Source organism: Orycteropus afer, unplaced genomic scaffold, assembly GCF_000298275.1.
Source record: "Orycteropus afer afer isolate SDZICR_OR568_19922 unplaced genomic scaffold, OryAfe1.0 scaffold00359, whole genome shotgun sequence".
Lineage (NCBI taxonomy): Eukaryota > Metazoa > Chordata > Mammalia > Tubulidentata > Orycteropodidae > Orycteropus > Orycteropus afer.
This window is the reverse complement of record NW_006921946.1, coordinates 785,821-810,424: the sequence shown is the minus strand read 5'-3', so window position 1 is coordinate 810,424 and position 24,604 is coordinate 785,821. Positions and strand designations below refer to the sequence as shown.

At 37.6% G+C, this 24,604-nt stretch overlaps 1 protein-coding gene across 1 annotated transcript in view; it reads left to right on the top strand.

Moving 5' to 3' along the window:
• PTPRZ1 (protein tyrosine phosphatase receptor type Z1) overlaps positions 1 to 24,604 on the top strand; it is a 172,959-nt gene that overhangs the window by 94,902 nt on the left and 53,453 nt on the right. The window contains exons 12-14 of the mRNA XM_042782531.1: positions 1,142 to 4,733; positions 10,001 to 10,145; positions 23,988 to 24,079. Of these exons, the coding sequence (XP_042638465.1) occupies positions 1,142 to 4,733; positions 10,001 to 10,145; positions 23,988 to 24,079 (3,829 nt within the window). The remainder of the gene's footprint in view (positions 1 to 1,141; positions 4,734 to 10,000; positions 10,146 to 23,987; positions 24,080 to 24,604) is intronic.

The following is a 24,604-nucleotide window of genomic DNA, read 5'->3' as shown; positions in this document are numbered from 1 at the left end:
GTTCAAACCCACTAGCCACTCCTCAGAAGAAAGATTGGTCAATCTACTTCCCTAGTGATACCACCGCGGAAACCCAAGGAGGAGTCACTATGAGTTGGATCCAACTTGACGGCAGTGAATTTGGTTTTTGATTTTGGTTAGTGGTGTAGCAGTTAAAGCATTTGGCTGGTAACCAGAAGGTCAATGGTTTGAACCCACCAGCCGCTCCATGGAAGAAAGATAAGCCAGTCTACTTCCATAAAGATTTATAGCCTTGGAAACCCAATTCACTCTAAGTCTGAATTGACTCAGTGGTAGTGAATTTCTTTCTTCTTTTTTTTTTTTTTTTGGTTTAGTTTTATGGAAATAGATCACTATATCTTTTTACCACAGAGCTTCTGGATGAATTTAAACCACCAGCTCTTTGTTTAGTAGCCAAGTGCTTAACCATTTGTGCCACCAGGACTCCTGGTAATTAAAGCCTAGGGCTCCTGAATGGTGTTTCTAAGTAAAACACAAAATTAAATAAGTAGTACTAGAATCCTATTTTGGAAAATTGCCTTTAAAACATCTGCCTAAGTCTTAAGTGGAAAGCATTAAAACAAAAGGAAAAAAAAAATCTCTTTCGGTCCTAAATGTTTTCCTTACAATAACTTAAGAATTATGATTTATTCTGAATATACACAATTAAATAGTCTGAATATGCAACTACTTTGGTGTTTGAAATAAATAGTTTCATTGGCATTTCATATTACAAGAAGCTAATTGCTATTTAGATTGCTACCAGCTGAACTGAACAAAGAAACATAAAAACAAGAAAATTAATGGCATGTTAAATTACACTCTCAATAAGTAAATACAAATATAACATGTCTTCTTTATAAACCTATTAATTTAATTACTTTTTTCCATAGCATTAAAATAAACTCAGCCATAAATAAGGTATTTTTATTAAATGTAATTATTCTCTCAAGAGGGTGGATGGTAACAGTTCTAGAATAGAGAGATGGCTTCTATGGGATGTAGCCATATGAGCAGGGAAAAGCTGCCAAGATCATACAAGTGAAGGTTCCCATTACAATGCATTATAAGATATTACCATTAAGACTTAGTCTTTCTGTTATTTCTTTGTGTTCCATTGAATTATGTTTCCTTTTCAAAGGAGGAAAAAGAAGGAAAAGCCATTGAAGAAGATACTGTTGTGAATCCTGGTAGAGACAGTACCACAAATCAAATAAAGAAAAAGGAACCACACATTCCAACCACGACAAACTACAATCGCTTAGGAACGAAATTCAATGAGGCCGAGACTAATCGATCCCCAACGAGAGGAAGTGATCACTCTGGGAAGGCTGATGTTCCCAACACATTTTTAAATACTACATCCAGGACAGTCACTGAATTAATCCCAGAAAGAGAGATTTCCTTAACTTCAACTGTGACTCAGCAGCCACGTCACACCGTGGAAGGTACTCCAACCTCTTTAAATGACAGCTCCAAAACTGCTCTTAGATTTCCACAGATGAACTTTTCTGGGACTGTGGAATCTTTAAATACTGTTTCTATTACAGAATCACCAGAGGTATCTACTGATATCAGTGAGGAAGAGGGTTCGTTGCCCAATTTCAAAGTCGAGATGGGAGCTGATGATTCTTCAGGCTCCAGGCCTGCAACGTCTGCTGTGCCATTCAGTTCTGAGAACATATTTCATGGGTATATATTTTCTTCAGGAAACCCAGAGGCAGTCACAAGAGATGTCTTTATTCCAGAAACTATGAGAAATGTTTCAGATGATTCAGTATCATCAGGTTTGGAAGAATCTTTAAAGGACCTTTCCACTGATGAACATACGTGGCTTCCTAGCACTACAGATGCGCCAACAGAGGCTGATATGGGATCTAGTAGAGAAAGGTTTCTCCGAACTAATTATTCTGAGATACATATTGATGAATCTGAAAATACAACTGAATCCTTTTCTCTGGGCCCACTGGGGTCACCGGTTCCCTCAGTCACAGATATGGAAATGCCACATTATTCTACCTTGGCCTACTTCCCAACTGAGGTAACACCTCAAGCATTTACGCCATCCTCCGGACAACACGATTCGGTCCCCACTGTCAACATGGTTCGCTTGCAGACAACTCAACCTGTATCCAATGGTGAGACACCTCTTCAACCTTCCTACAGTAGTGAAGTCTTTCCTCTAGTCACCCCTTTGTTGCTTGACAATCAGATCCTCAACACTACCCCTGCTGCTTCAAGTAGTGATTCGGCCTTGCATGCTACGCCTGTATTTCCCAGTGTTGATGTCTCATTTGACTCCATCCTGTCTTCCTGTGATGGTGCACCTTTGCTTCCATTTTCCTCTGCTTCCTTCAGTAGTGAATTGTCTCACCATCTGTATACAGCTTCTCAAATCCTTCCGCAAGTTACTTCAGCTCTTGAGAGTGAGAAGGTGTCCCTGCATGCGTCTCTGCCAGTGGCTGGGGGTGATTTGTTATTAGAAGCAAGCCTCGCTCAGTATTCTGATGTGGTGTCACATCAAACCACTACTCATGCTGCTTCAGAGACATCGGAATTTGGTAGTGAAGCTGGTGTCCTTTATAAAACGCTCATGTTTTCTCAAGTGGAACCAGGCAGCGCTGATGTCATGATGCATGCACGTTCTCCAAAGCCTGAACTTTCTCATGCCTTATCTGATAATGAGGGCTCCCAACACATCTCCACTGTTTCCCACAGTTCTGAAATACCTGTGCATGATTCTGTTGATGTAGCTCTTCAGAGTTCTTTACTGAGCAGCCCTAGCCATGTACTGATGCCTCAGTCTTCATTAATAGCCCCATCTGCAGTGTTGCTGCAGCCTACTCACGCCCTCTCTGATGACGTGGAGGGGTCTGGAGCCTCTGGTAGTGAATTTCTTTTACCTGACACAGATGGTCTGATAGCCCTTAACAGCTCTTCACCTGTTTCTGTAGCCGAATTTACACATACAACATCTGTGTTTGGTGACAATAAAAAACCACTTCCTAAAGGTGACATGATAGATGGAAATCAGACTGAACTGCCAATTTCTTCTTTCAGTGAGATGGTTTACCATTCTGAAAGCACGGTCATGCCTAGCCTGTATGATAATGTAAATAATTTGAATGCATCTTTAGAAGAAACCCCCTTTTCCATATCTAGCACAAAGGGTGTGCTTCCAGAGTCTCTAGGTTATACAGCCACTAAGGTTTTTGATCATGAGATTAGTCAAGCTCCAGAAAATAAGGTTGCTGGTCAACCTACACATGCTGGATCTCAAGCCTTTGGTGACACTTTGCTTAAACCTGTGCCTAGTGCGATGTCAGAGCCAGCGTTCTCTGATCCCGCTTCTAGTGAAATATTATCTCCTTCAACTCAGCTCTTATTTTATGAGGCCTCAGCTTCTTTTAATACTGAAACATTGCTGCAAGCTCCCTTTCAGGCTTCTCATGTTGACACCTTGCTTAAAACTGCTCTTCCGGCTGCGCCTAGCGAGCCAATGTTGGTCGAAACCCCCAAGGCTGATAAAATTAGTTCTACAATATTGCATCTCATGGCATCAAATTCTGCTTTGAGTAAAAACATGCTGCACTCTACATCTGTGCCAGTTTTTGATGTATCACCTACTTCTAGTATGCAGTCTGCTTCAATTCAAGGTGTAACCATTTCTTACGCAAGTAAGAAATATTTTGAACCAGTTTTGCTTAAAAGTGAAAGTCCCCAGCAAGTGGTACCTCCATTGTACAGTAGCGATGAGTTGTTCCAAACTGCCACTTTGCAGACTGGCCATGCCTTTCCCCCCCAAGGAAAGCATGTACTTGCTACTCCTGTTTTATCAATTGATGTATTGCCACATACACCTATCAATAAGCTTATATATTCTAATGATGTTTTCACCTCCACCAAAAGTTCTGTAACTGATGAGTTATTTGATGGTATTCCAACAGTTGTTTCTGATACACTTTTATCTGCTGATCACTCTGTTCCTTTAGGACATGCATATGTTTCTATTACAGCTGTTTCTCCAAACAGAGTTGTTCCTTTAACCACAACCAAATTGTTGTTTCCTTCTAAAACAACGTCTTCTGAACAGACTCATAGTGCCAGTTCCAATGCTGAGTTGGTAGGTGGAGGTGATGATCGTGTTATGGATGACTATGATGATGATGATGATGATATTGACAGAGATAGTGATGGCTTGTCTGTCAATAAGTGTATGTCATGCTCATCCTATAGAGAATCTCAGGAAAAGGTCGTGAATGACATAGACACCCAGGACAGCAGTCTTGTGGATCAGGATAACCCAACTTCATATTCACTACCTGAGAATTTTGAAGAAGAGAATAAAGCGACAGGTGTCACCTCAGATAGTCACACTGATACGGCCCCAAGTCCTGACAAAACACCACCAACAAATGTGCTGCCCCCAAAGCACAATGATGCAAATGAGGAAAGTGACATTCAGACTGGTAGTGCCCTACTTCCATTCACCCCTGAATCCAAATCGTGGGCAGGTCTTCCAAGTGATGAAGAGAGTGGATCAGGGCAAAGTACTTCAGATAGCCTTAATGATAATGAGACTTCCACAGATTTCAGTTTTCCAGATGTTAATGAAAGAGATGCTGATGGGCTACTGGATGCAGGTGACTCAGAACTAACTCCTGGATCCCCACAGTCCTCAGCACCGTCTGTTTCTGGTGGGCATGCAGAAGTGTTCAACATTTCAGAGGCAGGTTAGTTATGGATCAAAGAGAAGACTAAGGTGTGGTGGTTTTCTTCCTTCCTCCTAAAGTAAAAGAGAAAAGTTATGAAAAGACAAATTTGGTAAAATGGCAACATATCTTTTTTTTTTAAGTCCATCAATCATTTGACAGTTTTTAAAGTATGACCTTATCCATTATTTAAGTGAATACTCAACATGTTTTAGTCCTTAATTTACTTCTTTCCAAAATAGGTAAAGTGGTTTTTATTTATCGTCAATATTTCATGTGCTACAAGATGCCTATTATGCATGGGAGCAACTATGTGTGCATAATGCATTTTTATTCTACGGCTTTTTAAATGACAAGATTTGAGTGTGCTGTTTTTAGATGGTGGTTTTAATTTTCAGAGTTGCATTCCAAAATAAGTTATAAACTAATTCTATTGAATTATGAAATGAATTACAAGCTGGTAGTTATTGTGGCATCAGCACCACTCTCTGGATCATCCCATGGGAAGGAATCAGCTAATTTACGGATCACATCCACTTTGGGAGCTTTTAAATTAAAAAAAGAGCTAAGGCTGAGTTTTGAAAACTAATGGTAAATGAAGAAAGGTTTTATTTTTAAAAAATTGTGTTTGTTTGATTACTGTAATGTTGCCTAAAGAGGGCAGTATGAACCAACAAAATGCATTCTACTTTGTATTTTGCTTCTAGACTCCTTTCTAAGAAGTTAAATACTATGCATTAATATGCACAGTATGCATAGGTATTATATGACAAGATGTAAAAACACTGGAACACTTTCTGTAGAAAGGCATTTCATTTGTTAATGTATTTTATGTAAATTAATTCATTGGCCAGATGTCTCTTAGAACAATTTACTCAAAGCATATATAATACAGATGTTTGCTTTAAAAGCCAGAGGGAAGTTCAGTACCATTAGTATACACAATACTAGATGATTTCATTGGCTTCATCATAAAAGTTTTATAATTTGCTTTTTGTTAAATTGTAAGGTATTTTTTTAATTAGCAATGAACAAATTTAAATCTTGACAGTAAATCAAAAGATAAGCTAATACATCTTGTACTCTTATTGCATAAAAGCAGATATTTATAATCCAGAATGCAGATATCAATCTCATTAGGGATATCTTTCTTCTTTGTTATTTTCATTTCTTAAATCAGTTGCCTTTCTTTTTTTTTCAGTGCAGCAGCAATTAAAAGTTGACACATTTTGATAAAGAAGTTTTTCTGTATTTTGCCTTGGTACCTGTTTACCATTGCATTCCAGTTTAAATGCATAAACTCTGATATATTAAAAAAAAAAAAAGTACATTTAATTCATAGTTCAGCATATTCATTAGTTTTGACTTATATATGAATTGTCATTTGTTCCCATTTATAGTACTTGTTTTTTCAAAGAATTTTATTCAATTTATTGTAAAAGAAAATATCAGGAAGCCACCCATATTTCTGTCTTACTGTCTTACTACCAATATATTCTTGCTAGATTTTGCTATTATAGAAAGACTATATGTACTGCAAAATGCTAAACTTAGAATTGCTGAGTAAAATTTAGTTTCTCTTCAATACATTTAGATTATTTTATTATTAAGAGTATGTTTTCCCACTTGTGAGCAGAAAAATAGAACATCCAACTTCAGGTAATACAATTAATGAAGTAAATAAGATCAAACAAGATTAGAGAAAAATTCATATCTGTTTTTAAAACCATATCTGTAAAAAATCTTATCTTATCCAAATATTGAATATACTCTTTTACCAAGTACACATGTGCTAATTCCATTCCTAAAATGTGAAACAAGTTACAAGATGTGTTCCTCAACATAACATAGAGAAGGCAAATGTTAGTATCTGTGATTTGTAAATGAGTAAAGAGAGTCCCAAAGATCCTAGATTATTCCACCCAGATTACATAGGGAGTAAACACAAAACTGAGAGTGAAAACGTGTTGTTGGTATCTGTCTCTTAGAAATTATGTTTTCATGACTGAGGAGGATTTTATATATGTATAAATTTATATATATATATATATATATATATATATATATATATATATATGTAAAATATGTACTTCATATATATATATCTTAACATTATATATATATATAACCATATGATGAACTTGTAACACAAAAATTATACTGTTTTATTCTTAAAACATTTAAAAATATTCATCTTAGTTCTTTATTTTCTAATTGTCTGCTAGCTGATTTTAATCATTTAGGTAATACACACACACTGTTGAGTCATATTAAAACAGATGTTTTAATCTTAGGTAAATAAATATAAAGACCAATAAAACTAATCATTCTTCATTATAGTATACAGAGGACAGTTGATTGTTCATACTTTCATGTGGTATCCCATTTTGTATAACACACCTAGGTTCCATAATACGGAATTATCATGGAATTATTACTGTAATTCCTCAATTAAAGGGTGTTTTTTAATCAGGTCTCCCAGAGAGCTTATAAGAATCTGTTGACAAGACTTTACATGCACACGCCTGTGTGTGTAATGTATGTGTTGTATGTGATATATATAGGATACATAGCATATATTTTATGTGTTGTAGATGCCTTATATATGTATTACATGTATGATCATACATCTCATATACATGTATGCACATACATATGTGAAAGAGATGTGTGTATCTATGTATATGCACCTACTTACATATTGTTATGAATATTGTCATCATTGAAGATCTGTGTAATCTATAAGCTCACTTATAAATTAATGTAGACCATTGGTTCTCAAACTTTAACATGCCTCAAAATTACTTACAAGACTTGTTAAAACACTGATTGTAGACCCCTACTCACAGAGTTCCTGATTCAGTAGATGTTAGTCGGGGCCCAGGAATTAGCATTTCTAACAAGTTCCAGGTACTGCTGATGCCACTGTTCTGAGGACCACACTTCAAGAACAAATAATATGATAACCAAAATTACTAATTGCTAGGTATCAGAGACTACTGAGTGGATTATTTCCTTTATTATCCACAAACTTCCTTTTTAGGAAAAAAAAGTATTTTTTTGTATTTATTTATTTATTTATTTATTTTACGTATAGCTGCAGTAGGAAAAATGGAAAGACCACTATGTATAAAACAAGGTGCTTTCCTAAATTTCATAAAGAAATTTTCAGGGCACCGGCCAATCAGAGGGTTTAGGCCTGCAGATGTGTCTCATATGATACATAATGACCACAGCATATGATTGACATGACAAAAAGTGATGCTTTGTTTTTTTCCCTAATTACTAACCAGGAGGCTGGCAGTTCAAACCCACCCGCCACTCCTCAGAAGGAAAGTTGGGCAATCTACTTCTGTAGTGATACTGCCTCAGCAACCCAAGGAGGAGTCGCTATGGAGTCGTCAAGTCTGGTCCGACTTGACAGCACACAACAACAACAACAACAGTTGAATTACACTATTGTCATTTTTACACAGTTCTATAGTTTTCTAGTCATACCATGGAATGTGCAATTTTGAATGCACATTTATATTCTAGCATTAAAAAAAAAAAAACTGCTATCAAGTCAGTTCTGACTCATAGCGACCCTTCCTTGGGTTTCTGAGGCAGTATCTCTATGGAAGTAGATTGCCCCATCTTCCTTCCATGGAGTGGCTGGTGGGTTTGAACTGCCAACCTTCTAGCTAGCAGTCAAATCCTTAGTCACTATGCCACCAGAACTCCCATTTTTTTAGCATATGCATCCATAATTATAAGAGCAAATTTCTTGGGAAAGTTGGATGTCATTTACATTTCTTTTGTATTCCTATTTTATTTTCTTTCTGAGTAGATTAAATTCTCGGCCCTTTCATTCATCGTTCTTGGTTACAAAAGTAACTGATCATTTAAAATCTTCTCTTCAGTTAGATATATTTTGATACTATATTTATACATTTATGTTACCTTTGAATTTCTTAATCTTAAATACTTAAAATTAAATGGATCCCTTCCATTTTGATGAGACACTCAGTATGAAAGTCCCAAGTGTGCCCAGCGTAGGCTCTGCCAGGCAACTTAGATTTTGTTCTTTCGGAACATGTGCAGGTAGACAGGGTAAGAACTCTTGCTTTGTAACAGTGTCAGCATATCATCATATTAGAAACAGCTTTAATGCTCAGTCATCCTGGTTGCCCTGTGCACCCACCTCATAGCAGAGGGGAAGGACTGTTACTGGCCACTCTTAGGTACTGTGTAGTTCTGAAACTCTTTTCACAACTCTAAAGAATATCCCCAGTTAGTGATTTTGAACATACCAGTATGATAATCGGGGGGCTCTGGTGGCATAGTGCCTAAGACATTTGACTGCTAACCAGAAAGCTGGTGGTTCAAACCCACCAGCCACTCTTTGGAAGGAAGATTGGGCAATCTACTTCCATAGAGAATCCACCCCGCGAAACCCAAGGAGGAGTCGCTATGAGTTGAATGGACTCAACAGCAGTGAGTTTGGTTTGGTTTTGGTTAGTATGATGATCTTCCTGAGTGGTCACAAGAATAGTCATTTGACATTTAAATTTAAATTAACACAAAGAGTGAGTTTGAGCTTTTTCATTATTTACATTTTTTAGTTTTTCAGGGGTTTTTTTTATTTAGGTTTTTTTTTATGTTGAAAAAAGATTTCTTAAATCTATATGTTTCTTCAGCTGACATGCAATAGTCTTTGGATTTCTTGCAGAGAATAGTGTTTGATAAGAAGAGCATTCAAAATGATATTTAAAACCAACCTACATTTTAAATTGAAAGTTTGCTCAATTGGAGGGTTATCCTAATAAGAGAAGGGTGATCCTGTGATTCTGTCTTCATGAAATTGTTAACTCTTCCTAATATTTACTTAATAGCAGAGTTAGAAATAATTCCATTAAAATTCATTTTAGAAAAACAAGACAATATGTGGTGATTCCGCAAGGAGCATGGCTTTTCCTGATCATTTTAGTCAAAAACTTGGTACTTTGGTTATTTTAATGCTTCCATTTCCCTTTGAGCAAGCTTTTCAAGAAATATTATTCTTACTTCTCCCCACAGCACCCCTACCTTCTCTACTGAGATATTGTCATTCAGTTCTGATAACATATCTTGCTTTTTAAAACTTTGTTTTACCTAAGTTGGCTTATAATTGTAGACATTCTTTGCATCAAAGAGTGAAAATTTTTAAGGTAAGTAACAATATTGAAGGTCACATTTAATTAGTTGAAAGATGTTCTCACTTTACTCGGAGCTTAAATATCAACTCTCTCGATTTTCTCTGACTGCAGAGGCCAGTAATAGTAGCCATGAGTCTCGTATTGGTCTAGCTGAGGGTTTGGAATCCAAGAAGAAGACAGTTATACCCCTTGCGATCGTGTCAGCCCTGACTTTTATCTGTCTAGTGGTTCTTGTGGGTATTCTCATCTACTGGAGGTAAGTTGAATGTTTGTTTTTGAAAGTTTCATAAAGTTCAGATTTTGCCCATATTTGATTGGTATTGTAAAGCAAATAAGAAAAGCTTTCAAAGCAGAGCCAACATATTTTTTCTCAGGTGTTGTCATTAATTTATCCTAGTAGCTGTGACCAAAGTGAATCTGTGAATCCAAAGATAACAATAAAATATTTGATTGTTCTTCATACTTAGATAAAATAATTAAAGGTAAATTGGAGGAACCTTTAGTTAATATTTCATATAGGACTTTGACATTGTTCTTTCTTATTAATCTAACATTCAAATAAGGAGCTCTGGTGGCACAGTGCCTAAGGCATTTGACTGCTAACCAGAAGGTTGGTAGTTCAAACCCACGAACAACTCCATGGAAGGAAGACAGGGTAATCTACTTCGGTAAAGATTTACTGCCTTGGAAACCCAATGAGGGTCACTATGAGTTGGAATTGACTCTATGGTAGTGGAAATATTATGATAGCATCTAATACAAAACTAAGCTTTCCACCAGCTGTTGTAATTCCAGAAGTTATTATTTCAGAAGACTTAATTTTTAATATAGTAAGAAATAATTTTTTAAAAATAACTGTACAGTTTATAAAAAATGTATGTCAACTATGCATACTTCTAACAAAAACTAATAATCTGAGCATAAAAATAAAATCAAACAAATAAAATGTGAATAAAATTCAAAACTAAGTTAGAATTTTTTCATTCTTTGTCCTTTCCCTCAAAGATGAAATATGGCTTCATTCTCACCAATAATCTATTAAAATCCTTTAAAGGACAAAGAACATTGCATCGTCATAAACTTTCCATGCTGTAGCCAGCAGAATACACAGCAAATTAGCAAGTGTACTAGACATATAATGTAAGTCAGCAAAACTGTATCCTTGTTGGAAAACAAGAACTTTATGATGATATAAGGAATCACATCTGTAAGTGAAGAAAGGACATAGCTCAACACTTGATACTTGCACATTAAAAGAGAATTTTTGGACAGCAAATCTACAATTAATTCCTTTTTGTTTAACAGTATGTTATCACTCTTTATGTCTTTTCCCAAAATATATTTTTTTGGTTTATTTTTCAAAAATAATATTTACCCTATTTATTAACTATCTTCCATATACTTAGTCCTGTGTTAACCACTATGAAGAAATAAAAAAAAATGAATGAATGAATGCAGTCAATGCCTTCAAGAAATGTACACTCACTGGGAAGAAAGAATTTCCTATGAAAAATTAAGAAAATATTACACAAAAGTGTATTGTAGCAGCTGAAATCTGTAATGCTAAGAGCAGGCAGAGAATGCAGGGTTTTGATAGGTCAAAATGGACAGGGTAAATGAAAAATTTAGGTTTTGAGATAGTTAGGAGTCAGAAAGTAGAAATAAAGAAGGGCATTTTAGCTAGTGGCCTTGCAGACAGAAGGCCTGGAGGCAGGAATGAGCTGCATGTGTTGGAGACCATGAGGCCTGGAGTATGAAGTTGCATATAGTTGGACACTGGGGGGCTAAGGTAGAATGACTTCATGGCCAATGGTATTCTTTAGATGACTGACTTTACCAAACTGGGTAGACTACGGAAGAGGGAGAACAGATCATGCTTTTGTTGTACTCCGTGAGTTATTGTTAGTTGCCTTCAAGTCTGTTTTGACTCATGGCATCTCTTGTGCAACAGTGTAGCGCTGCCTGAGCCCACGCCATCCTGATGATTGCCTGCCTGCTTGGGTCTGTTGTTGCCTTTCAACCTAAGCTGCTTGCATATCTGCCAGCACTATATTAGACAATATTCTACTGTGATCTGGAGTTTTCATTGGCCTATTTCCAGAAGTACATTGTCAGACCTTTTGGAGCTCTGGTAGCATAGTGCCTAAGGCACTTGCCTGCTAACCAGAAGGCTGGCAGTTCAAACCCACCAGCCACTCTCAGAAGGAAGGTTGGGCAATCTACTTCCATAGTGATACTGCCTTGGAAACCCAAGGGGGGGTCGCTATGAGTCGAGTCCAACTCAATGGCACATAACAACAACAACAAATTTTCAGAAGTAGATTGTCATAGTTAATAAGATGTGCACGCAGACCACTCAACCCAGGATGACGCACCCACATACTGTGGTAATACATCCCTTAAAGCAATAGATCACGCACAGGACACCAGAGGACCAACATTCAAGCTGAGGAAATGCAGGACAGACAGGAGTGCATAAATATGAGAGGCACAGGGGGAGGGTTACAAGGTAGAGAGGGGAGGAGACTGGGTTAGGGTTGGACATGGTAAATGGGGAGTGAAACTAAATCTATATGTAATGTTGAATGTAAAACAAGCTCTTAAAAAAAAAAAAAAGAAGAAGAAGATTGTCAGACCGTTTGTCCTAGTCTGTCTTAGTTGGGATACTCCACTGCAGCCTGTCCATCATGAGTGACTTTACTGATAATAGTGATGGCATAGCTTCTAGCATCATAGTAACATACAAGCCACCACAGAGAGGGAGTAGCTACATACATTAGGAGTTGGTTTTGTCCATAGTATGATGCAAATAAATTTGCTTTGGTACCTTAGTCATTCCTATAATTACCAATGACTCTTTTTACAGAAACCTCTGAGTCTTGGACCTATGGTCTTACAAACTGTAACAGAGACCTCTCTGTTCGTTTGCCCAGAAGACTGCCTTGAACAGAATTCATAATCTATAAACATTTATTCAATTAGAATTCTTAATTGCTTTTCTTCCCATTTGCCAATGGACATGTTGACCAAACTTCTTACCAACAATGATACCATGTTTGTTCAGATTACTGGTTTCTGCCCATTTTTTGGTTTCCTCAACAAACCAATTTTTTTTTCAGTTAATGGAAACTTGGGTTAAATAAATTTGAAATAAGATAGAAAATAGTACCAAATTTCACTTCATAGTAAATAGAATTAGAATCAAGTTCCAGTGGAAATGTCAGCTTATTTATAGTTATAAAACTGAGATAATTAGAGTTTCTTAACCTCTCCTATTTAATATTTCAGGTTTATTTTCTATAAGTTAGAAGACCATTGCCTTATTTAATATGATTTGAATTAAAATCAAGAGTGATTTTTATCTTAAATTAACAATAGGTCATTCTATCTGTGAAAAAAAGATGAAATTACCAGTTGAAAACATTAACTTGACAATCACCAATGAGATGTGTCTCTGCCTTACGGATAACAACGTGCCTTGAATATAGTGTTACTATCTTAAAATATGGGCACTTTAAAGGTTTTGTGTGCAAATTTTGTGTTATTTATCAAATGCTCTATTAAAATTTGTCACTCTTACATGTATCCATTTCAGGATTTGTCCTATGTAGATCTATTTGAAGTTAATCCACTTCAAAATGTAACTTTTTGGCTTAGTAATACACTAACAGTTAAGGACATGACTTGCTGAAACACTGAAGGTGACAATGTTAGTGCACTTTTCAGTTCATGCAAATTTTTCAAATTCCAGTGTAACATCATTAGTGAATGATATGATTCAACTGGTCACTATGGAAACATTTTAGAGCTTGGTGGAAGCTGCAGCCTATGAAGAGGTTTTAAAACCCAATGACATGCCAACGAGAATACTAATAGTAATACAGTCCTATGGGTTTTACAAGTTTACATAAATGTTCTTCTACTCTACTTTTTAGGCAAAATAAATAAATAAATAAATAATTGAACAGGAGTGTATTAAATCTTCTCTTAAGTCTAATTTACCTAAGGTGGTAACTTACCTTAAGGTGGTCCTTTATGTTTGAGTAAACCTTGAGAGAAAGCATTGTTTTAATAGAAAAACAGGACAAATTAGAGAAGATAAAATCTGGGTCTTTTTTCTCAATTCTGACATTTGCTAGAAGGCCTGTGGCCTGTCATTTACCCACCTACAGATTAATTTACTCTGTTTACGATTTGTGTGGTTACCGGGTCATCTTTAAGATTGCAGGCAGACTTTCTTCAGGGTTTCTGTTATGAATGCAGCATGCTGAATATTGTTTCATAATTTGTATAAGGATACCTAGAGATAAAGTAATAATTACACATGTCTAGTTTTTAATTCTAAACACTACGATGAAAGGATGTAAATTAAATAATCAGATTAGCATTGATTGATAGGCCCTATGTCTACAAGTTTAAAACAGTCATCACTTTTTTCACCATGGCTGAGTGATAATTAGCAGGAGACACAGTTATCAACACTTAGCACATAGATGTGAAGACATTCACTGCTTATACTGAACAGATGGACTATAGATATCGAATCTTGTTATACATTAAATAATATGCTTAACATTATTTTCCAGATGTTTTAAAGTATAATTTACATGAGCCAAACCATAAGCTTCTAAGATACAAAATGGTTTGGAAAAGGAAAGAGATTTTCAAATACTTCTTTTGAAGAAGACTAAGGGAAAATTTTTGAGAGCTACTTTAAGAATTAGGACCTAAAATATACTAGTTAAGTACCACACAACGGTGCACTCTAAAAAGCAGTGTAGAGGAGAACTTTCTACGGACACACTTAGTTTGGCTGGGAGAGGGGGAAGAAGAGCAATGGGAATACTCTTCTGATCTTAGATTCAAACTCATAGGTCACTGAGGGTAGCTACCAACCCAAATAAAGACCTGCCAGAATCATGCTGCCTCCACAGTAGAATGTTTCTGTCTATGTAAGCCCATACTGGGAGCTCTGGTAGCGTAGTGCCTAAGGCACTTGATGGCTAACCAGAAGGCTGGTGGTTCAAACCCACCAGCCACTCCTCGGAAGGAAGGTTGGGCAATCTACTTCAGTAGTGATACTGCCTCAGAAACCCAAGGAGGGGTCGCTCTGAGTCGGGTCCAACTTGACGGCACATAACAAGACCATGCTATGGCATATGAATGAGCAATATGCAGATACCCTTCATCCAGAGTTTATCCTATACTATTTTAATTTTTCCCATTTATAAGCTTTTTGGTGTGACTTTTAAGGTACTGTTGAGAAATCAATGCCAAGTAACATTACTAGTCAAATATTTGACTACAAAGCTGAGAATAGTAGAGTTGGTATTTTCTCCATACAACAGTGAACATTAGCAACGTGCTAAACATCAATACAAATATGTTTAATTTACTTTTCTCTATTCTGTAAGATCCTGCCTTCTTCCCGTTTGCTTAGTCATTGTCACATCATGAATCTGTCTATCCATTCATCTTTCTCTACCTATATATTCCATCTCTTCCTTCCAAATGTTTTAAGATTTCAGGTTACTGCATTTGAGACTCAGGTACAGCTGAATAACATATGGTTGGTGTTATATACTTGCTACTAGAAATCCATATAACCATGCAGCAAGATTATGCACCTAATGTACTCCTAGCACTGTATTAATAGTGGCATTTACATCATTCAAATGTTGATTGATAAGACCCATGTCTAGTGGGGTTTATAAAAGTGAAAAGAAATGGTGTCTCTCTTTTCTTTCTCTCATCTATTTATCAATGAAATGAAGAAAGCAAGTATAATTAAAAAAATAATTACCCTAACCATAAGTTAATAAAAAATTTTATAATGAAATAACTTAGAATAACATCCAGGAATAAAGGTCATCCCTGGATTGGTTTAGGTATATTTTTCAAACAGTCTTCATAGAGGTGTGAATGGAAATTGGCATCAAGTGTACTGAAACAGAAAAGCTCGGGTGCTGAAGTCAGTTTAGTAAATGGGGGGTTGTTCCACAGAGAAAATACATTGACCCATCCTTAAGATGGACAGGTTTTGCCGAGGCATATTGGTGAGTAAGGCTTCCTGGCTAGAAGGACAATGATGTTTAAATCAGGGAGGAGAAATACTGAACTGGGATGATAGCAGGCACAGGGTTGTACAATTATTTCTTTTATTGGAGTACAGACTTCAAGGAGAAAAGTCTAGGAGGTTCAGGACCACAGATAGGTAGGGCTTAGAATGAAAGATGTAGGTGCTGTCAAGTCAGTTCCAGCTCATAGAGACCCTATAACAACAGAACCAAACACTGCCTGGTCCTGACCATCCTCACATTCATTGCTGTGTTGTTTAAGCCCATTGTTGCAGCCGCTATGTCAATCCACTTCATTGAGAGTGTTCTTCTTTTTCGCTGACCCTCTACTATACGAAGCATGATGTCCTTCTCCAGGGACTTGTCCTCCTGATCATGTGTCCAAAGTACATGGGATGACTCCCACTTTCCTCTCTTCTAAGGAGTATTCTGGGTGTACTTCCGAGAGACAGATTTCCTCATTCCTCTGGAAGTCCATAATATATTCAGTATTCGTTGTCAACACTGTAATTCAAAGGCATCAATTCTTCTTTGGTCTTCTTATTCATTGTCCAGCTTTCACATGCATATGAGGTGATTGAAAATATCATGGCTTGGGTCAGGTCCACCTTAGTCCTCAAAGTGACATCTTTGCTTTTTAGCTCTTTAAAGAAGTCTTTCGCAGCAGATATGCCCATTGCAATATGTCATTTGATTTTTTTGACAGCTACTTCCATGGGAATTGATTGTGGATCCAAGTAAAATGAAATCCTTGACAACTTCAATCTTTTCTCCATTTATCATGATGCTGTTCATCTGTCCAGTTGTGAGGATTTTTATTTTCTTTATGTTGAGGTATAATCCATACTGAAGGCTATAGCCTTTGATGTTCATTAGTAAGTGTTTCAAGTCCTCTTCACTTTCAGGATACAAGGTTGTGTTATCTGCATATCACAGATTGTTGTTGAATTTTCCTTCAATCCTGATGCCTCATTCTTCTTCATGTAGTCCAGATTATCAGATTTTAGCTTAGCATGCAGATGGTAATAAGTATGGTGAAAGGGTACAACCCTTATGCACACCCTTCTTGATTTTAAAACAAATAGTATCCCCTTGTTCTGTTTGAAAAACTGCCTTATGATGTACAGGTTCCACATGAGCACAATTAAGTGTTCTGGAATTCCCATTCTTTGCAGTGCTATCCATAATTTGTTATGAGCCATGTAATTGAATGCCTTTGTGCAGTCAATTAAAAAAAAAAAAAAAACTTTCCAGTATTCTCCATTTTCTGCTGAGATACATCTGACATTAGTAATGATATCCCTCATTCCACATCCTCTTCTGAATCCTTGAATTTCTGACAGTCCTGTTATGTACTGTTGCAACCATTTTTGAATTATTGTCAGCAAAAGTTTACTTCCATGTGATATTAGATAGTGTTTGACAATTTCTGCAATCAGTTGGATCACCTTTCCTTGGAATGGGCACAAATATGGATCACTTCCAGCCAGTTGACCAGGTAGGCTGTCTTCCAAATTTCTTGGCATAGAAAAGTGAGCACTTCCAGCATTGCATCCATTTGTTGAAGCATCTCAATTGGCATTACATCAATTCCTGGAACATTGTTTTTTGCCAATGCCTTCAGTGCCATTTGGACTTTTTCCTTTGATACTGTCAATTCTTGATCATGTGCTCCCTCCTGACATGTTTAAACATTGACCAATTCTTTTTGATACAGTGACTCTGTCTATTCCTTCCATCTTCTTTTGATGCTTCCTGTTTTGCTCAATATTTTGCCCATAGAATCATTCAATATTGCAACTTGAGGCTTGATTTTTTTTTTCCTTCGGTTCTTTCAGCTTGAGAAATGTCAGATATGTTCTGGTTGGTTTTCTAACTCTGCCTCTTTGCATATTCCATTATACTTCATTTTGCCTTCTTGAGCCACCCTTTGAAATCTTCTGTTTAGCTCTCTTACTTCATTTCTTCTTTTCACTTTAGCTACTTCACATTCAAGACCAGGTTTCAGACTCTCTTCTGATATCCATTTTGGTCTTTTCTTTCTTTCTTATCTTTTTAATGACTTTTTACTTTCTTCATGTATGATGTCCTATGTCATCCCACAACTCATCTAGTCTTTGGATGTTAGTGTTCAATGTGTCAAATCTGTTCTTGAGGTAGTCTCTAAGATCAAGTGAGATATACTCAAGATCATGCTTTAGCTCTTACAGCCTTTCTGATTTTCTTCAGCTTCCACTTGAACTTGCAAATGAGCAATCACTCTGTCCTGCACTAGGCCCCTGGCCTTGATCTGTCTGATGACATCAAGCTTCTCCATTGTCAGTTTCCACAGATGCAGTTAATTTGATTCCTGTGTATTCCATCAGCTGAGGCCTACAGGTATAGTCACATTTGTTGTTGTTGAAAAAGGAATTTGCAATGAATTAGTCATTGAACCTGCAAAATTCTGTCACGCAGTCTTCAACATCATTTCTATCACCAAGGCCATAATTTCTAGCTACCGTTCCTTCTTCTTTCTTTCCATCTCTCACATTTCAATGACCAGTAATTATCAGTGCATCTTGATTGCATGTTTGTTCAATTTCAGACTGCAAAAGTTGGTAAAAATCTTAAATTTCATCATCTTTGGCATTCATGAATAATAGTCATATTAACTCATTTTCCTTGTAGGTATATGAATATTATTCCATCACTGACAGCATTGTATTTCAGGATATATCTTGAAATGTTCTTTTTGACAATGAATGTGATGTCATTCGTTTTCAGCTTGTCATTTCCAACACAGTATACCATATGTTTTTCCAATTCACAATGGCCAATGACAGTCCATTTCAAGTAATTAATCATAGTATATTGATCTTTATGCATTCTATTTCATTTCTGATGACTTCCAATTTATCTAGAAACATATGTCATACATTCCATGATCTGATTATAAATGGATGTTTGAAGCTGTTTCTTCTCATTTTGAATCATGTCACATCAGCAAATGAAGTCCATCCAAGTCATTCTTTGAGGGGTCAACTTTTGCCCAGTCATGCTTGACTACCTTCCAACCTGAAGGGATCATCTTCCAACATTATGTTAGACAATATCTTGCTTCAATTCATGTGTAAAATTTACCACAAGATAGATTTTTAGTTCCATTACTGTTGGATATCAACAGTAGGAGCCTGTGGAAGGGAAGAGTCATCCTTCAGAGTCTGAAACTTGCTCTTGAATGTAAAGTAACTAAAGTGAAAAGAAGAAATGAAGTAAGAAAGCTAAACAAGATTTCAAAGGGTGGCTTAAGAAGACAAAGTAAAGTATAATGAAATATGCAAAGAGGTGGAGTTAGAGAAACAAAAGGGAAGAGCACACCTGACATTTCTCAAGCTGAAAGGACTGATACATATAGATATATGCCATGTCTGTAGTTGCATGGGTGCCATGATGCTTTATGTTACACCATTTCCCTATAGTGTCTGCTTTGATCTGGTTTCAATTCTGCTTATACATGGACTTTCAGTAGCACAGTGTCTTTACCATGGGACCTGTGGCCCTCACCTCTCCGATTCCTCATCAGCCTGTTACACTCCTTGAACTTTTCAGGATATGACCTAGCTCAGGGTCTCTTTGATGCTTGATTCTGCATCCACTAATCTTCCTCCCACACCTGGATTCATAGATTTGATTGCTGTTGTTGTTAGGTGCCGTAGAGTTGTCTCCGACTCATAGCAACCTCATGTACAGCAGAACAAAACACTGCCCAGTCCTGTGCCAGCCCCAAAATCTTTGATTATCAAAGATAAGATTTGATTATCAAAAATATCTTATCACAGCAAGGGGCTAGGTTTTGCTATGCACATCATCATTTTTAGGATTTTTGTTTGTGACATTAAGATGCAAATAAACTGAATAATTTTATACCACTTGTAGCAGATAATTCACTGAACAAATTTTGAGCCATCTACAGCATGACAAAACATTGTTGCTGGCACTGAGGACAGATACTTCAATGCTCAAGACAAAGTACAGTCGATTCTTGTTATTTGCAGAAGTTATGTTCTGTAAAATTGCCACAAACATTGACTTAACAAATAGTGAACCATTCCTCCTAGGGGAAATAAGGGTTAGGTGCCTGTGAGCCTCTGGTCACAAAATATTTGTCAAACCATCAATACATAACCTGGGTTCATGTTTATTTATTTTTAACGACACCTTATTTAATATATGTTGTCAATTCATTAACATTGAACTTCCACCCAACAATGTTATATGCCTGAACAAAGCTTATCTCATATACGTTTTCTCCATAAAGTACATCACAGTCTTTTTGCACTTAGGAACACTAGGTAGCACTTAAGCACTACACTTGGGCCATTTAAAACAATGAAATCATCAGGAAAGAATGCAAAAATATGTGGCACTAAAAAGCCCATGAAAAGGATTCTTGTTTACAGATGAGAGTTGAAACAAGAGGGAAGAAAGTGGCTTTGTTCAGCCTCAGCTGAGAACATGCTTGCCAGCTACCCAAGTTTTTCACCACTCTGAACATTTCCACAAACAACCAAGAAAGACTGCAAAATTTCACTGAGTATTGATTTAGGATTACAAATAAGTCTTATTGAGTAGGCAAATTTGTAATTACAGAATCCACAATAATGTTGCCTTTGTTAGGCTTACAATCTGACAAAGGGAGACAAATATAAGACAAATACAGCCAGAATGTTCCTTAGAAGCAAGAATGGTGTAGTAGTTATGTTTGTGTGTCAACTTGGCTGGGTCTGGTTGAGTGGCTGGGTAGCTGGTGGTAGTTATTCCCCATGATGAGACTGGCAATCAGCTTCATGAGGGATCTACTACAAGCAGCTGAGTAGCTGCCTTTGGGATGTGGTCTTCTTCTGGTATATAAGAAGAAACCTTGGGAATGGTCTCTAGCTTATGGCACGCTTGGACCCTTGTCTTTGTTGAGCAGCCTGTCATGCTTTGCCAACCTTGAGACTTACAGTGGACTTGAATTAATGGCCTGCTGTGTGGTTTGGTAACATCAGGACTGTGCCTTTTTGCTTGTCAACCTTGGGTTTTTCAGCCTCAGCTGCCAGCAGCTGTCTGAGTGAAGAAACACCTCTAGCTCCAGTGGGCCAGGAACAGGAGGCAGAGCTGGACCCCAAGGTTGAGGGGCTGCTTGAACAATGTCTCTTAGAAAGATCAGCACGAGGCTGGTCCCCATGAGGCGGAGGTCAAAGATGTCCCAAATGTCCAAACTACCATGCCACTCCATCATCTCAAACATTAACCCCTCCTCCTCCTCCCAGTAATTTCCCCAGTCTTAGGGTTCTGAATTTCGCTGTAACACCTCACAGAACTCACAGACACCCAAGGGTTCGTCTCACGTAGTAGTGGTGGAGGCTGGCAGGCTGGCGAGTCCCGGGTCCGTGAGTAGGTCTGGCGGATCTTCCCAACTCTCGGGGTTAGATGAACCTCGATCAGCAGATCAGACGGCGGCGGCTGCTGTCCAAAATCCAGGGGTGAGATGACGATGAGCCAAGGATCAAAGCCGGAGCAAGAGGTGAGCGAATCTTCCCAGGAGATTCGTAGGTAAAACCCTCAGGGAAGCTAAGGGTGGCGATTTTAATTATACCCTCCAGCAAGTCAGGACTCAAGATACATTCCACTTGTGTTGTCCCAACAGAATTAACCTAAATCCCATCACAGAGTCGATTGCCACTCATTATAGGGAATGACTCCTACCAGCTGCCCAGCCAAGTTGATACCTGACCTTAACTACCACACCACCCCAAACAGGCATGGATAATGGGATTTACAAAACACCACAGAATGGAGGACAATGGCTAGAAGGGCCATATCAAGCAATTCACTGCAGGGGCTTTCACTCAGCCCCTAGAGCCTGGCACTTGAACTTGGACTTGTTGTTGTTGTTGTTTTGCCCTCGAGTTGCCCCGACTCATAGCAACCCCTCCTTGGGTTTCCGAGGCAGTATCACTACAGAAGTAGGATTGCCCAACCTTCCTTCCGAGGAGTGGCTGGTGGATTTGAACCGCCAGCCTTCTGGTGAGCAGTCAAGTGCTTTAGGCACTATGCTACCAGAGCTCCTGAACTTGGACTTAAGCCTCCAAATTGTAAGAATAAACTCCTGTTTGTTCAAGCCATCCCATTTGTGGAATATTGTTGTCAGAGCAGTACTAGGTAACCAGAACAAATGATGAGACATCATCTCACATACTTGGACATGTTATCAGAAGGGACCAGTCCCTGGAGAAGGTAAAGTACAGGGTCAGTGGAAAACTGGAAGACCCTCAATGAGATGATTGACACAGTGGCTGTAACAATGGACTCAAACACAGCAAAGATTGTGAGCATATCACCGAACTAGGCAATGTTTCATCCTGTTGCATGTAGGGTCCCTAAGGTGGAACACACTTGATGACACCTAACAATGCCAAGACAAATAAGCAAATATATAAATGGCACCAATATAGTGAAATAATATTCAGTGAAAAATGCCACAAACAAACAAAAGAGCGAAAAATAGTGTCTTGGAGGATGGGTAGAGACTTTTAGCTAGCACTGTTAAGGAAGGACTCTTCAGAGGAAGAGAAATGATGTGAAGGAGGCAGGCAGGCAGAGGGAACAGCAGAGCAAAACCCCCAAACAAGGAAAAGAGAGAGGGTCTTCATGGCTGGAGTCAATGGACGAGAGAGAGTTGGAGAAGAGGAGATTGCTGAAGTAGACAGGAGCCTCACAGAAGACCTTATAGGCTTTGCGAAAGTAATTGAATGTCATTCTCATTACAGTGAAAGCCACTGAATAATATTATGTAGGGAATTTAGATGTGTTACCGTATAAGACCAAACACTATGTTAAAACCCATTAGGATAAATACTTTGTAACTTGAAGCTTTTCAATGGAAAATAATATTAGTATTTTCACTCAAATATTTCTATTTAAACATAACCACTCCTGAATAATATTCCAAATAAATTATACAGCCCACTTCAAATAGTATCATTCCCAAAACCAAAGCCATTGCCGTTAAGTCCGTTCTGACTCAGAGCAGCCCTATAGCACAGGGTAGAACTGCCCCTTAAGGTTTGCAAGACTGTCAGTCTTTATGGAAACAGGCTGCCACACCTTTCTTCCGTGGAGCAGTCTGGTGGGTTCCAATCAACCGCTGATCTTTCAGTTGGCAGCCGAGCTCTTTAACCACACCACCAGGGCTCTTTAGAGTGTCGTTAGCATTTTCAGTTAATCTAATTTTTAAAAAATGAAGGCTGGTTCACATGACTTTGTATCAGCGGTGGGTTATTTGCTCTTCTCGATAGTTTGTAGTATGCTCTTACCAGCTGTTACTCTCATTATCTGAATGAAAATAGATTCAGGTGACATTGCAGGTCATAGTTGCTATTGATTCCAATTGTCTTCATTTTCAAAAGCCTCATCAACAAGGCTTGCATCTGTTGGAAAGAAAATCACCCCTGTTACTGGTTATATGCTTATTATTTCCTCATTTGAGTTTTCTCACACAGCTACATTATCATGTATAAAGCTGCCTTCTTTTTATCATCAGAGTGTTACCACTATGAAATTTCATTTCTATAAAGGCATAGCTTACTGTCTTGGCTAGCAGCTGAATATGCAGTGAAGGAGATTGAGTGGAAATAGCTTTGAACATTCTTTTCTTTGCACTCTGTCCTGTACAAGGTGGCAGGATACATTGGAATAGAGTAACAATGGAAAAGCAATTAGGGTATTGTAGTTCCTATCTCACCAAAGCATTCGTTGGTACCAACTTGAACTTCAAATGCTTTCAGCATGTCTGATACCTATTCACTCTTTTGCTTCTCATGCAGGTAAAACAGATCAATTTAAAGACCATAAAGTTCTTTAAAATCTTATTTTCATTAAAATAGATTTAGATGGCTACTTTTTTTGGAGAGTTCTATCGTAATTTTCAAGCAGCCTAGAAATTACCTTATAATCCTTGGCAGCTAGTATAAATTACTTTCTTTTCTTTCCAGGAAATGCTTCCAGACTGCACACTTTTATTTAGAGGACAGTACATCTCCTCGAGTCATATCCACACCCCCAACACCTATCTTTCCAATTTCAGGTAAAAGTTTATAGTGTAACCATGAATAGCTGTTAGATGTTGAATGAAGAGCACAGTGTTGGAAGGTTTGTTTTTATTGGGGTGCTTTTCAGATGTCCACACTGTAGGTTAGTAAGTATTTATGTTACCCAGAATATTTAGTACATCAGATGTCAGGCACCCAGCTTTATGTCCTGTTCTCAGTAATTTTGAGCATTCTTTCCTATACAGACAATATTGTTTAAAAAACTTAAAATTTTTCAGGTACAATATGTTAGGGCACACCAAAGTTTCTAGCAGTAATATTTGAAGCATTATGCTTTTACTGGTTTCTAATGCATTAATGACAACTTAAGCAAGAAGAATAATGCTAAATCAATGCCGTAAGTGTGGACAGAAGAAAATTGCATAAATAAAGGTAAAGTACAGATGCTTTCTGTTCATCTGAATCTATGTATGAAAGGAGTTCTACTGCTTTAGGGAAAAAGTAAAACTGTAATATGGTGGGAGCAGTGGTGGAAGAACATGTGAGTACAAATAGTGAAC